The 12,344-nt window shown below is 29.3% G+C and overlaps 6 protein-coding genes across 6 annotated transcripts; 4 read left to right on the plus strand and 2 right to left on the minus strand.

Annotated features, from left to right (window-relative positions):
• Positions 1–4,033: 4,033 nt before the first annotated feature.
• TVAGG3_0141960 (uncharacterized protein) lies at positions 4,034–4,483 on the plus strand (the record flags this gene model as incomplete). The annotated part of the gene is made up of 1 exon (XM_051224303.1): positions 4,034–4,483. The coding sequence occupies one exon, from the start codon at positions 4,034–4,036 to the stop codon at positions 4,481–4,483; it is 450 nt and encodes a 149-aa protein (XP_051109289.1).
• A 133-nt stretch (positions 4,484–4,616) lies between these two features.
• Positions 4,617–5,423, plus strand: TVAGG3_0141970 (uncharacterized protein; the record flags this gene model as incomplete). Its single annotated transcript, XM_051224304.1, has 1 exon — positions 4,617–5,423. One exon carries the CDS (start codon positions 4,617–4,619, stop codon positions 5,421–5,423), a length of 807 nt encoding a protein of 268 aa, XP_051109290.1.
• A 1,929-nt stretch (positions 5,424–7,352) lies between these two features.
• Positions 7,353–7,977, plus strand: TVAGG3_0141980 (uncharacterized protein; the record flags this gene model as incomplete). The annotated part of the gene is made up of 1 exon (XM_051224305.1): positions 7,353–7,977. A coding segment is annotated over one exon (625 nt), but the record flags the coding sequence as incomplete, so codon positions are not given.
• Positions 7,978–9,179: 1,202 nt separating this feature from the next.
• TVAGG3_0141990 (phage tail repeat-like family) lies at positions 9,180–9,578 on the plus strand (the record flags this gene model as incomplete). The annotated part of the gene is made up of 1 exon (XM_051224306.1): positions 9,180–9,578. The coding sequence occupies one exon, from the start codon at positions 9,180–9,182 to the stop codon at positions 9,576–9,578; it is 399 nt and encodes a 132-aa protein (XP_051109292.1).
• A 1,104-nt stretch (positions 9,579–10,682) lies between these two features.
• On the minus strand, positions 10,683–11,003 carry TVAGG3_0142000 (uncharacterized protein; the record flags this gene model as incomplete). Its single annotated transcript, XM_001299885.1, has 1 exon — positions 10,683–11,003. One exon carries the CDS (start codon positions 11,001–11,003, stop codon positions 10,683–10,685), a length of 321 nt encoding a protein of 106 aa, XP_001299886.1.
• A 19-nt stretch (positions 11,004–11,022) lies between these two features.
• On the minus strand, positions 11,023–11,709 carry TVAGG3_0142010 (uncharacterized protein; the record flags this gene model as incomplete). The annotated part of the gene is made up of 1 exon (XM_051224307.1): positions 11,023–11,709. One exon carries the CDS (start codon positions 11,707–11,709, stop codon positions 11,023–11,025), a length of 687 nt encoding a protein of 228 aa, XP_051109293.1.
• Positions 11,710–12,344: the final 635 nt, after the last annotated feature.

Consider the following 12,344-nt stretch of genomic DNA (forward strand, 5'->3'; position numbering starts at 1 on the left):
TGTTAAACCAATTACTGAAATAAAAATTTTTTCATCTGTTGAAGAATTTAATGACTATTATGCTAATAATAAAAAATTATTTGAAGAATTGACAACGTGTAAATTGAATAAAATGTTTAAAGTTGATGGATTCAAAATTTCAAAAATAAAAGGAGTGGTTAGTTTGAAATCTATTCCTCAATCAAGAATCACCTCATTAATGAAAATAGATGATTTAACAAAAAGAATAGAAGAGATTGAAGAAAGAATGAATCAAATAATTGATTTCATAAATTCAAATAATCATTAGTTTCTTAAAGTTCTATGTTGAACTCATCAAATTCTTCTTCATCATTACCATTACCATTACCTTTAGCGAGTTTATTTACTCTTTCAACTTTATCTTTTGATAGTCTTTCGTTTAATTTTTTCTGAAGTTTTTCGTTACCAAGTTCTAAAATTTTACATGGATGATATTTAAACCCGTTAAATTCTTTTTCCTCAGTTTTAATCATTAATCTACAAAGAACTTTAGTGAGGTGGTTTTGTTGTTTAAACCATTTATCCTTAATATTTGTTATAAATTCAATATCCGGAATTAATTCCCAAATTTTTGAATTTTCGATTAATTTACCATCAAATGCAAAAGCAATAGGTTTAATATTAAACTTACCTTTATAAAATAAACTTTGTATGTAATCAGTAGTATATGTGGACGGGTTGTGTGACTTTTTTTGTAAACGTAAGAATTCATACAATATAGAACGATTTTGTATCATTTTTTTTAACATATGAAGTAAAAAATGTATGATTCTTACGGTTTTTATTCTTACGTTTTTGAATAAATCAAGATTTAAAAAATTTTCAAAATTGTAAGACATTTACACTCAGCCCAAACATAATGAAATAAAATAAAAAAAGAAGCTATATATAGATGATGTCAGATATTCCACGATTAATTAATTATTTTTGAAGAACTGAATGGAATCAATGAAGTCATAATCAAAGACCTCATAAACGAGAAAAAGAAATTGAAACTAATGATTATTTGAATTTATGAAATCAATTATTTGATTCATTCTTTCTTCAATCTCTTCTATTCTTTTTGTTAAATCATCTATTTTCATTAATGAGGTGATTCTTGATTGAGGAATAGATTTCAAACTAACCACTCCTTTTATTTTTGAAATTTTGAATCCATCAACTTTAAACATTTTATTCAATTTACACGTTGTCAATTCTTCAAATAATTTTTTATTATTAGCATAATAGTCATTAAATTCTTCAACAGATGAAAAAATTTTTATTTCAGTAATTGGTTTAACAACGTTTATTTTTTGTTGAACATTTTCACTTTCATTTATTTCTTCCTCCTCTGTTTCATTTATTTTTAAAATCGGTTTCATTTATCATTAAATAAAAATTAGAATATAAGTGATGAAATATATTTTTTAATTAATATTAAATCAGAAATGGCGGCAGGATTCTTTAAAAAATTATGGGAAGGAATTAAGAAAGCTGCGGGTTGGGTTTAAAAAGATTATTAAACCCGTTGCAAACTTTTTGGCACCAGTAGCGAAAACGGCAGGAACTATCATAGGTGGAGTATTAGGTACTAAAGCAGGTAATCCGGCGATGGGAGCACAAGCAGGTAACGCAATTGGTGGAATTGCTGAAGGAATACTTAATAAAATAGGAGGTAGATAGTGGAAAAATAAATAAATATTATTTTTATCTTAGTATCGGTTGTAGTCTTTGATAAACTTTTTCTCCTTTATTTAAAATTTCTCTTATTGGGGCAGCTTTTGGTGTTATTGATTCAGCAACGTCACTAATTGCTTCTTTATTCTTAAATATCCAATTTGCTCCTTCTTCAATGTTTCCCAAACTTTATCGCTCCTCTTTTTACTTTATCCCACAGTTTTTAAATATACCTGCAGCCATAGTTGATTATTTCATTAAAATTAAAAATTCATTTTCATCTTTTAATTTTGATTTTTTATTTATTAATAAATGACGACTAACTATTTGTGCCAAACACTAAACCGATTAATGGAAATGTGTTTCATTCATTCGAAAAGATAAATGAAATATTCGCAAAGAATGACGGTAGAAGATATTATAGAGAACTTGAAAGTTCATGCTATGACTCTGATGCTCCATATTTTGATGATAAACAAACTCATTTAAGAATTACAAATCCGGCTCATGATGTGAACCAATTAGGTGACACATATATTAAACGCAAAGTTAAAGCAACTCTAGTTTCAAATAAAGCTTTCACATGTGATGCCGCTTTTAAATGCATGCGTTTATTCGTTGGTTACAAATCATCAAATCAAAGCTTTAAACAATTAGAAGTAGAAACCGAAAGAGGTGATGCCGGTTATCTTCAGATGGATTGCGCCCGTGAATCTTTCGCATTTGCAACATATAAACCAAAATCAGAAAGGAAAGTTAAAAAGTTTGTTCATTCGTTATATAATAATGTTCAAAAATATGATAACTCAGTATGTGGTAAATATATTGACCCTTCAGAAGTTTTCAAGAAAGCAAATGAAGAAGTTGATGTCACTTTTGATATGATTATTCCGGTAAATGATTTGTTAGCATTTCAGGCGTTCGATGATTATCCTAAATCATTTGGTGATATCATTCTTAAATATTATGTTTTCAGGGATACTTTAGTATTTTGTCAGGTTGACCCGTTAAGAGTTGCTGATTTACAAAATTACGTTTATGAAAAGATAACTGATGAAAATTATGAAAAGATTATGAATCATGTTTATAAATATGATCGCAAATTCCAACAAATCGGACTTCCTGCCAAATTAATTACAAGCTTAGCCGCTACATCTGCTGACGCAACAGTTGATGACGTTATTATTTCATGCACAAAGATGGAAGTTTTAGAGGATAAATGCATTACACCAGGATACGGTTTAATTGAAGAATCAGTTAAAGCAATACCACGTTTATTCAGTAAGGAAGATCCATTCATGATTCCAGCTCAACATATTGACGTTCGTTCACTAAATGGAGGTTGCATCACTCCTGAAGGTATTAGCTCAGATTTCTCATACGCTCTTCATAATGTTACAGATGTTGTGTTAACATTTCCGAAGAATGCAATGCAAAGAACAGTTTTAGAAAATCCAATGCTTCGAGGTCTTCAGGTCACTATAGATTCCAGAAACTTCCCCGATCAAGCGATGACCACAGTGGGTGACATATTCTTTACACGTATGCTTCAAGCTTCTGATTTAGATGGAGTGAATGAATGCACAGAAGAATACGAGGACTCATTAACTAGACCACTGAATGATGATGATGGCACGCCATTAGCTAGAACATGGAAAGACCAAACTTCATTCTTATGCACTATTCCAGTTCAACGTGATGGAGCGGGTATATTCTTTGATGGATTAGAAACTTTCAACTCACAAGTTACAGTACAAGTGAAAGCTTATCCAATCATTCAGGGTGAAAATGACACTTACTGTTCAAAGGTGACAAATCCTCCTCAGGTTTGGTTTACTAGGACTACATATTGGACATGGACACCGGATGAAGGTTTGAAATATCATCCAACAGGTACACCACCACAGTATAGAAGTTCATATGATGAAATATTGATGAATAGAAATGTTTAAAATTATAAATTTATTTTTGATTAAATGGATTTAAATTCATCCACCCCTTATGAAGAATTAGCAGGAGTATATAATACATACGTAGATGATATGATTAATGAAGCATTGAGTGATAATAGAAATGCTCTATCTAAGGAAAAATTAATGAAAATTCCATATTCTGAATGTTACTTAAATTCAATCACTGCAGCAATTGGTAAACAAAATAAAGGTAAAACATTAACGATATTAAAACAAATTATCATTATTGCTAACACTTCCCCCATTCACATGTGTTAATTTATATCAACCGTTCAGGTTCACCTTCAGATGATACATTTGAATCTTTAAAGCATTTAATCAAAATTCCAATTATTTATTTATCACAAGAAGAAGCAGAAGATTATTTAAAAAACTTTTTAATGTATAAAGAATTATATAATACAATCAAGAAGCAAGGATTAGAGGATAAAATTATTGATAAACAACGGGATGAATTATTTGAAACACTTTCTATTTCAAATTTTGATAGAGAATTTTTGCATTCACTCATTTTTCTAGATGATGCAGTGAAATCAAAACTAATAACAAATGAGAAATCATATTTTAATCAGTTATTAACTCAATGTCGACACATTCAGTGTTCATTCTTTATGGCTGTTCAATATTTCAAAGCATTAAGCACAAACATTAAATCAAATCTATCAACACTTTTCATTTTCAGTGGGTTTAGTCGTCAACAGTTGAACGTTATGCTTTATCAAGTGAATTTACCAATGAGCATTAATGAACTTTACACACAATATCAGCAATTAGGTGAACATGGAAAAATAATAGTTGATTTAAATAAAGGAGGTGTTAAATTTGATTAACTTTTTATAATTAATTTTTATTTTTTATTTATAATTAAACATGACAGAAATAGCAAATCTTCTACAGGTTCCATTAAAACAAGGGACAAACAAAAAGGGTGCATATAATAGAACTATGAAAGTTCCTGATGGAATGAAAGAATTAGTTCATATTGTTGCTGGTCTTCAAAAAGATGTTAAACAAATGAGAAACGTTTTAACATTACCAGAAGCTCAAGCATATGCCAAACGTCATGGTCCAAATTGGGAAGCACACGAAGCAGACATTACGGGTCCAAATGGAAAACCTGATGGTATAAATGAAGTTTTCGTTACTGATGGTCAAGGTAATATTAAAGTCATAAATGGTTATAAATTAACTATATCTGATTATCCTAAACGTAAAGCATATAATGAACGTTATCCTATGCAATTTGATGAAAATGGAAAAGCTGTTAAACAATACATTGGAGAAGGTGAAAATGGTCCAATTAATTCATACCGTCATAATCCATATTCTTATTTCAATGAAGAATTAAATGCTATTGAAGAGGGACCGGATGGATTACCACGATATTCTAACCAGTTTGATGGTCAATATGCAAATATTAGACCTGAAATTTCAGCTAAGAAATTCTTTAAAGTTGCTTTATTCGATCCAGTTTTCGCAAATGTTAAAGATGAACTTAAACAGCAATTCCAACCAATTATAGTAGCAAGAATTGCATCAGGTGCTTTATCTCAAGCATTCAAAGATTTAATTAAGAAACCATTATATCAGCAACGAGGTTTAACTTATGATTTAGTTAAGGAATCAGATAAAAGAAAATTTGAGAAATCAGATGATTATAAGAATGCAATTAATGAATATATTAGGTCTATTAATTACAATGAACCAGCTAAAAATCAACTTCAAGAACAAATACAGGGAATAATAGATTCAAAACTTCCAGCAAAATAAAAGTTTAAATATATTTTTTTATTCGAATATAAATGAGAAGACGTTTCACTAGTCAAAAGAACACTAACGCAAAAGCAGAGATTACGGTTGGTTATAACGTAAATGATGATAAATCACGAATTATTCAAAATGTTAAAGTTAATGTTAGCCCTGAATTAACAAGGTCAGCAACTCAACCAAATTTATTAACTCGTGACTTACCGAAAAAGGAGGAGGAGCAAAATAAAGAAGATGGAGACCCAATCATTTTATCTGAACCCGGTAAAGAACCTGTTGAAATTCCCACTTATCCAACATACCCCCCACCTCTTTCATCAAACATCGAGAACCCATATAAAATAGACATTAATTCTGAATTAATGAAAATTTACCGTGATATAATAATTAATAATTATGATTCAATAATAAATTTAATTGATCAATCGGTTTAATTATTTTACCTTATGAATCATTAATTCACATTATCGCCATTCTTTGTGATGTTCAAGATTCAGACGTTAAGATTCAATTTTTCATAGATGATGAGGTTTCATGCTGCGGAACAGTTGCAAAAATAAATCCTATAAAGGATATTAGCACAATTAAGATATCAAAGAACGGAACAACAACTGAACTTCATTTAACATATAATGATATTTATAATAAAATAGTTGATGAATATAAAATATCACTTGAAAAATTCTTTGTTAAGGCTATTTAATATTCAAGCATTAACATTATCGAATAATAATCCTTTGAATCATAATCAATAATAATTGACCTTTCACCAGTTTCTATCGTTTGTTTTATTTCTTTTTGTTCCCCACTATCCGGATCGGTCATTGTAATTGTTTTTGTTATAGTATCAGCTTTATCTTTAACTTCAATCTTTTTTCCATCGGGATATTTAAACCAAAATTCCAAAAATTCGATATTGTCAATCTGTTCATATTTTAATCTATCAATTACATTTTTAATACCATCTGAAAATCTTATGAAATGGTCATTATATGGGTTTGATTGAACTAAATTTGAATGAAGTGAAATATAACCTGTTGATGAATATGACACTGACTCATATTTTCTGAAAACACTAAAATTTATAACATGAATGAATTTCTTATTCGTTGAATTTATGAATTCTTGAGGTAATCTTATTCTAGTTTTATTTATCACTGGAAAATAACGCTTTACCATATTTTTAATCGTAATAAAAAATGTCAATTATCAATATTATTTCGAATAATAACTGTGAATTAAATTTAACAGTTAGCGGAATTTATAATGTTACTCTCGTTTCTGTGAGTGGTAAATTTAATCCCATTCTTTTAGACCCTTCAGATTATATATCATTTATTAAAGATGACCATGAAAAAACGTATGATATGTATATAAATAATGTGATAGCGAAATGGGATATTAACACGATTTTAAGTTATTTAAATGAATCATTTATCGTATGGTATGAAGAAAATTTTAAATCAAAACCGATAAACTTTTTGAACTTGATGAAATAAATAACCTTATTAAATTTCCGCTGAAAATTAAATTTTGTACTCCTCATCTTCGTTCATTGTTGGGGATATTAAATTTTGAAAAAGATGTTGGGGATGTTTTGTATTCTGACACTGGTTCCAATTTCATTTTAATCAAATGTGATAAAGTTAATACCCAATGAGATTTTCACATCAAACATTAGACCCTAACTCTTACCCATCAATACAAAACATTTTATCCATCAACTTAAACATATTTTCTTTATCATATCCGTTTCAATTATCCGGGAATTCATTTATTCTTCATTCAAAAGATTTATCAAATATTAAATTTAGAATAACTGACCTATTTGATTGTGATTTAGAATTTATGAATGAAATATTATGGCAATTTCAAATAGAAAAAATAGCTGATGAGATAACGGATTAAATATTTATTTTTAAATCATAATAAATGATTAAACAACAGCAACCACAACAACTTAAGGCGCAAAGCGCCCAGGTCCTTCAGACCATTACATACGCCATATATGCATATAATTCAAAGACGGCAGAACAAACGCAAAGGTTGAAATATGGAGATTTGGAGATAGTATTGAAAAATGACCATTTCGAATTCGTTTGCAAAGGTGGTGCAGTGATATCAAATATAAAAGAAATTTTATTTATGAATTCTAAAATTAAAGGTATAACGGATGATATAACATCAATTCCACCAGAAGAACAGAGATATTACGCATTAAATGCATTTCCTAAAGTTTTGAAGATTGGAAGATTTAATTTAAATGAGGAATTCATAGAAGGTTTCCTAAATGACATAATGAAGAAGGCGGATAAGGAATATGTGGATAGTGAATTAAATAAGAAGGCAAATTTGGTTTATGTTGATGAAAAAGATAATGAAATTAAAGAAAAGGTTGAATGGTATCATGAATGGACATTTGAGACTTTTAAAGTTAAAGCTGATACAGAATGGGTTTCAGGATGTTTAGACCTTAAAGCAGATAAAACATATGTTAACGATGAGTTAGAGAAGAAGGCGGATAAGGAATGGACATTTGAGACTTTTAAAGTTAAAGCTGATACAGAATGGGTTTCAGGATGTTTAGACCTTAAAGCAGATAAAACTTATGTTAATGATGAGTTAGAGAAGAAGGCAGATAAGGAAAAAGTTATTTCATTCATTAATACTGAGTTAGCAAAGAAAGCTGATATATCATTTGTTAATGAGAAATAAAACAATCAGAGGTCTATTTTACTCCACCATTTTTAAATTTTATGAAATCATCAGATAAAACCTTTGATATAGATTCTTTTGAATGGATATGTTTCGATGGAGTGACCATGTATTTATTTTATACAGCTGGGTGCTTTATTATTTTAAAACAAATGATTTTAAAAACTATGAATCATTTACTCCATCTGTTTGGAATCCTGATACACGAAAGCCAATCATTAATCCAAGAATTTTATATGTTGAATATAATAACGGTAAATTTATGGAATGATAACGGTTGGAGATGATTTTTGCCCTTGTTATTCATTCGATTGTATCCAATGGTTCAAATGTAATTTAAATCAAGATGCTAAATTTAAATATCCAAATAATCCTATTAGATGCGTTAATAATAAATGGGTACTAATTTATGAAGTCAATCAAATTTTCATTAGTGAGGATGGGATAAATTATTATATGTTTAGTATGATGTCATCAGATTTGGAAATTGATTATACAAGTAAGTGGTATTACATTAACAACATGTATTTTATCCTACAAAATGATAAAATTTATAGATCATATTCAATACCACAAGGTCGTTTTGAACAAATTTTTCAAGCCGATGGAGACATTGAAGCTTTATGTTATGGATCAAATGTTTGTGTTCTCGTTTCAGGTGAAATGGTCTATTCATATCCTGTAAGTTATAACAGACATATTTATTTATCACAGGATTTATCAAATTGGGAATTGGTTTATTCATTCACTCCAAAACTTACTCGAAATTATAGATTTACAAATTTATTTTATATTGATGGGTATTTCATTGCTTTAGGATGTGGTGATTTAGTAAACATCAGTAGTGATGGAAGAAACTGGTCTGAAATCACAAAATTTCAAGATGTTAGAAAAGCAATTTTCAAAAATAATACGTTAATATTGATAACAAGACCAGTTTTAAATACTCACCCAAATTCAATATTATATAATAAATTCAATATTCATAATGGATTAAATACAATTCTTGAGATGATTTACCCCATTGATTCTTTATATACGTCAATGAATTCAACAAATCCAGAAACAGTTTTAGGTTTTGGTACTTGGGAACAGATTGTAGACAAATTCTTATACTGTGCTAACTCTTCAAAGCAAACAGGAGGTTCGAAGAAAATTACTGAAGCAAACCTTCCACCGCACACTCATACGGGAACTACAAACACAACAGGTAATCATTCACATTCAATAACAAAAAGAGGTTATAGAAATCTTGCAGCAGGTTCGGATAGACAGGGAATGGATAGATATGATATTTCAAGCGACCCAGTAGATTCAAGCGCAGGTATTTTCTGTGGAACCACAGGAAATCATTCACACACTTTCACAACAAATCCAACAGGCTCGGGTGAAGATTATATGCCACCATTTATGACTGTATTCGCATGGTTTCGCGTTCAATGAACGCTCAATGTTTGTGAAACAAACTTTAGAACGGACTGAAAGTCCTGAGCTCCAAAAGAGCGAACGGCATAATTTAAATTTTTATTTTAGTATAAATGAAGATTCTACCATATGGTGTTATTGGAAGAGATAAAGATGGAAACCCAATATTTGATCCAAAGTTAAAATTAAAGTTACTGACAAGACAACAACTTGAAAAGTTACTGAAACCAAAACAGAATGAGAAAATGAGAAAATAAGAAAATGAGAAAATGAGAAAATGAGAAAGAAAAAAATTTAAATTATGCAATTTTATTTTTATTATAAATGACAAAATTAATTAAGCCAACTATTTCTAAATTAATGATACCAATGAAATCATTTCATGGAGTACTTATCCCAGGTTCTTCACAATTAGCCGGGGCAAGTGTTGTGACTCAAGGTGGAACATTAGCGAATCCATTCAAATTATTAACTAAAGATGAACTTAATAAAATGATGATAAAATAACTGATAACAAAATTTTATTTCACTGTTACCATGTTACCATGTGCTACCATGTTAATTAACTTCTTTTAAAAATGATGACAACATGACATTTTATTATATTTTTGGTCAAAGCTTCCACGAGAGAAAAGATTCCTCATTCGCTAAGGATTCCAAAAATGAAAAAATCATTGATTTCGGCTGAGAAAAAACAGCAAAACCCTTCTTCCACGGGAACAAAGAAATAAAGAAGAAATAAAGTAATTTTTTATTTATTCCCGTGGAAGATAGAGCACTTTTATGACACTTTTTATTCACGACAAACAAGACAAACAAAGAAAATAAGAAAATACGGCGCTGTCGCGGTTCGAACCACAGACCCTGACCCCTCCATAACACCACCTTAGACCACTGTGCTACGTAGCCTGTCGACATAAGATTTTTAAATTACATATTTGACGTAAATTTATTTCCCAGTTATTCAAAAATAATTAATTATTGAATAACCTAAAATCATTAATGAAAACATAAACGATAACATTTATTTCCTGTGTTGTTGTCAAAATGTTATGTTGTCATCATTTTTAAAAGAAGTTAATTAACATGGTAGCACATGGTAACATGGTAACACTGAAAAAATTAAATTTGGATTGAGTTTAAAAATTCATCTTTATTAAATTCATCTCTTCCAATCAATTTATTTATTCTATTAAATTCTTTTATTTTTGCTTCACTCAGTTTAAGGATTGAACGGTAAGTTTCTAATTTTTCGATTATTTCTTTCCTCTCTTTATCGTTTTCAGCCCCACCGCATTGCGGCTTCTTTTTGTAATAGCATATTTTTGATTTAATTTTGTTTAGTTTCTTTTTATATTCATCGTCTGGACTCTGAATCTTAATTGAATCAGGACTCTGAATCTTAATTGAATCAGGACTCTTGGATGCTTCGTTGTCACTCATTTCTTACGAAATAAAAAAATTAAATATTATTTAAATATAATGGAGTAATAAAATAAATCGGAATTTCTATTAATTTATTGTCAACTTCAACTAATACATTACCGTTAATATATCTAACAAATTCAGCTATTGTGTCAAATCTTCGTCTTGAATTAATATGTGGTGCATATGGTTGCTGTGTCTTTTGCAACTGAACGTCTTGAATTAATCTCCCATTATTTTCTTTACATTTCTCACAATGCTTTAAAAATCTTCTTTGGTTTTTCCTTTCTGGATCATCGCGGATAGAATAAACTTCTTCTTTACAATATGGACAAACTTTATAGCCGGTGAGTGCTTCAACGTCTGTTATTCTGTCAGCGTGAAGTTTTCCACATGGACTCTGTGTTAATAAAATATTTACTGTTTCAAATTCTGGATCTATCATTATTGATTCCACTAATGGAAAGTCTACCTTATTTATGTCCACGTCTTCTGGTTGAGGATCACAATAATAGAAATCAATATTAACATTTAACATTCTCGCTAATCTCTCACTTTCTGATGAAATGTCAAACCCTTCATATGCATCTATTGCTTCATTTAAATAGCTTCTACGAGTTTTAGGATTAACACCATCAGGAATGTTATAGAAGCGTTTAAATAACCTTCTACCTTCTGCTTTAATTTGATTATCATTCATTTTAGCTGTTCCGTTTTTGTTCATTTATGTAAGAATAAAAAATTAAAAAATAAATAAAAATAAAGTTTATTTTTTAAAGCCCATAAAATGAATTAAGAACACATAAATTTTTATCATCCGCGACGTGACGAATACATTTTAATTTACTCAAGAATGCGTACCCTGATACATTAAATCTAATTCCTGTCTTATTTAATTTCACAACTTTGAAAAGGAATGTATGAATAGCTATAAAATGATGAGAAGATGTTTTATGGGTTGCTTCCATTTTTTCTGAAATAAATGAATAAATATAATGCTTATACGTTTTCATATCTTTTATGTTCTTAATAACGAATGGTATAGACCTTTCAACTTCGTCTTCCTTCGGTGCTGTTCTTTCATATGAAACATTATTAGTATCTTCAATAATGAAACCACAATCACACAAAATTTTATAGGTTCCAATGGTTTCTTTTGATATTTTATCTAATAAATCAAAAACTTTATCAACACCCGTGCATTTATTTAAATAATAATTTGTGTAAATATCATGATCTTCTTTCTTAATCGTATTAGTTGCATATGTCACGTTTTTAAGAGCTTTTTTGAATTTTTCGGAATCTAAAGGTGGTGAAAGTAGGATACAGGGGTATTCTTCATTATCAATAAATTGTAAC

This window comes from Trichomonas vaginalis, chromosome IV (genome assembly GCF_026262505.1).
Source record: "Trichomonas vaginalis G3 chromosome IV, whole genome shotgun sequence".
In the NCBI taxonomy this organism is placed as follows: domain Eukaryota; phylum Parabasalia; order Trichomonadida; family Trichomonadidae; genus Trichomonas; species Trichomonas vaginalis.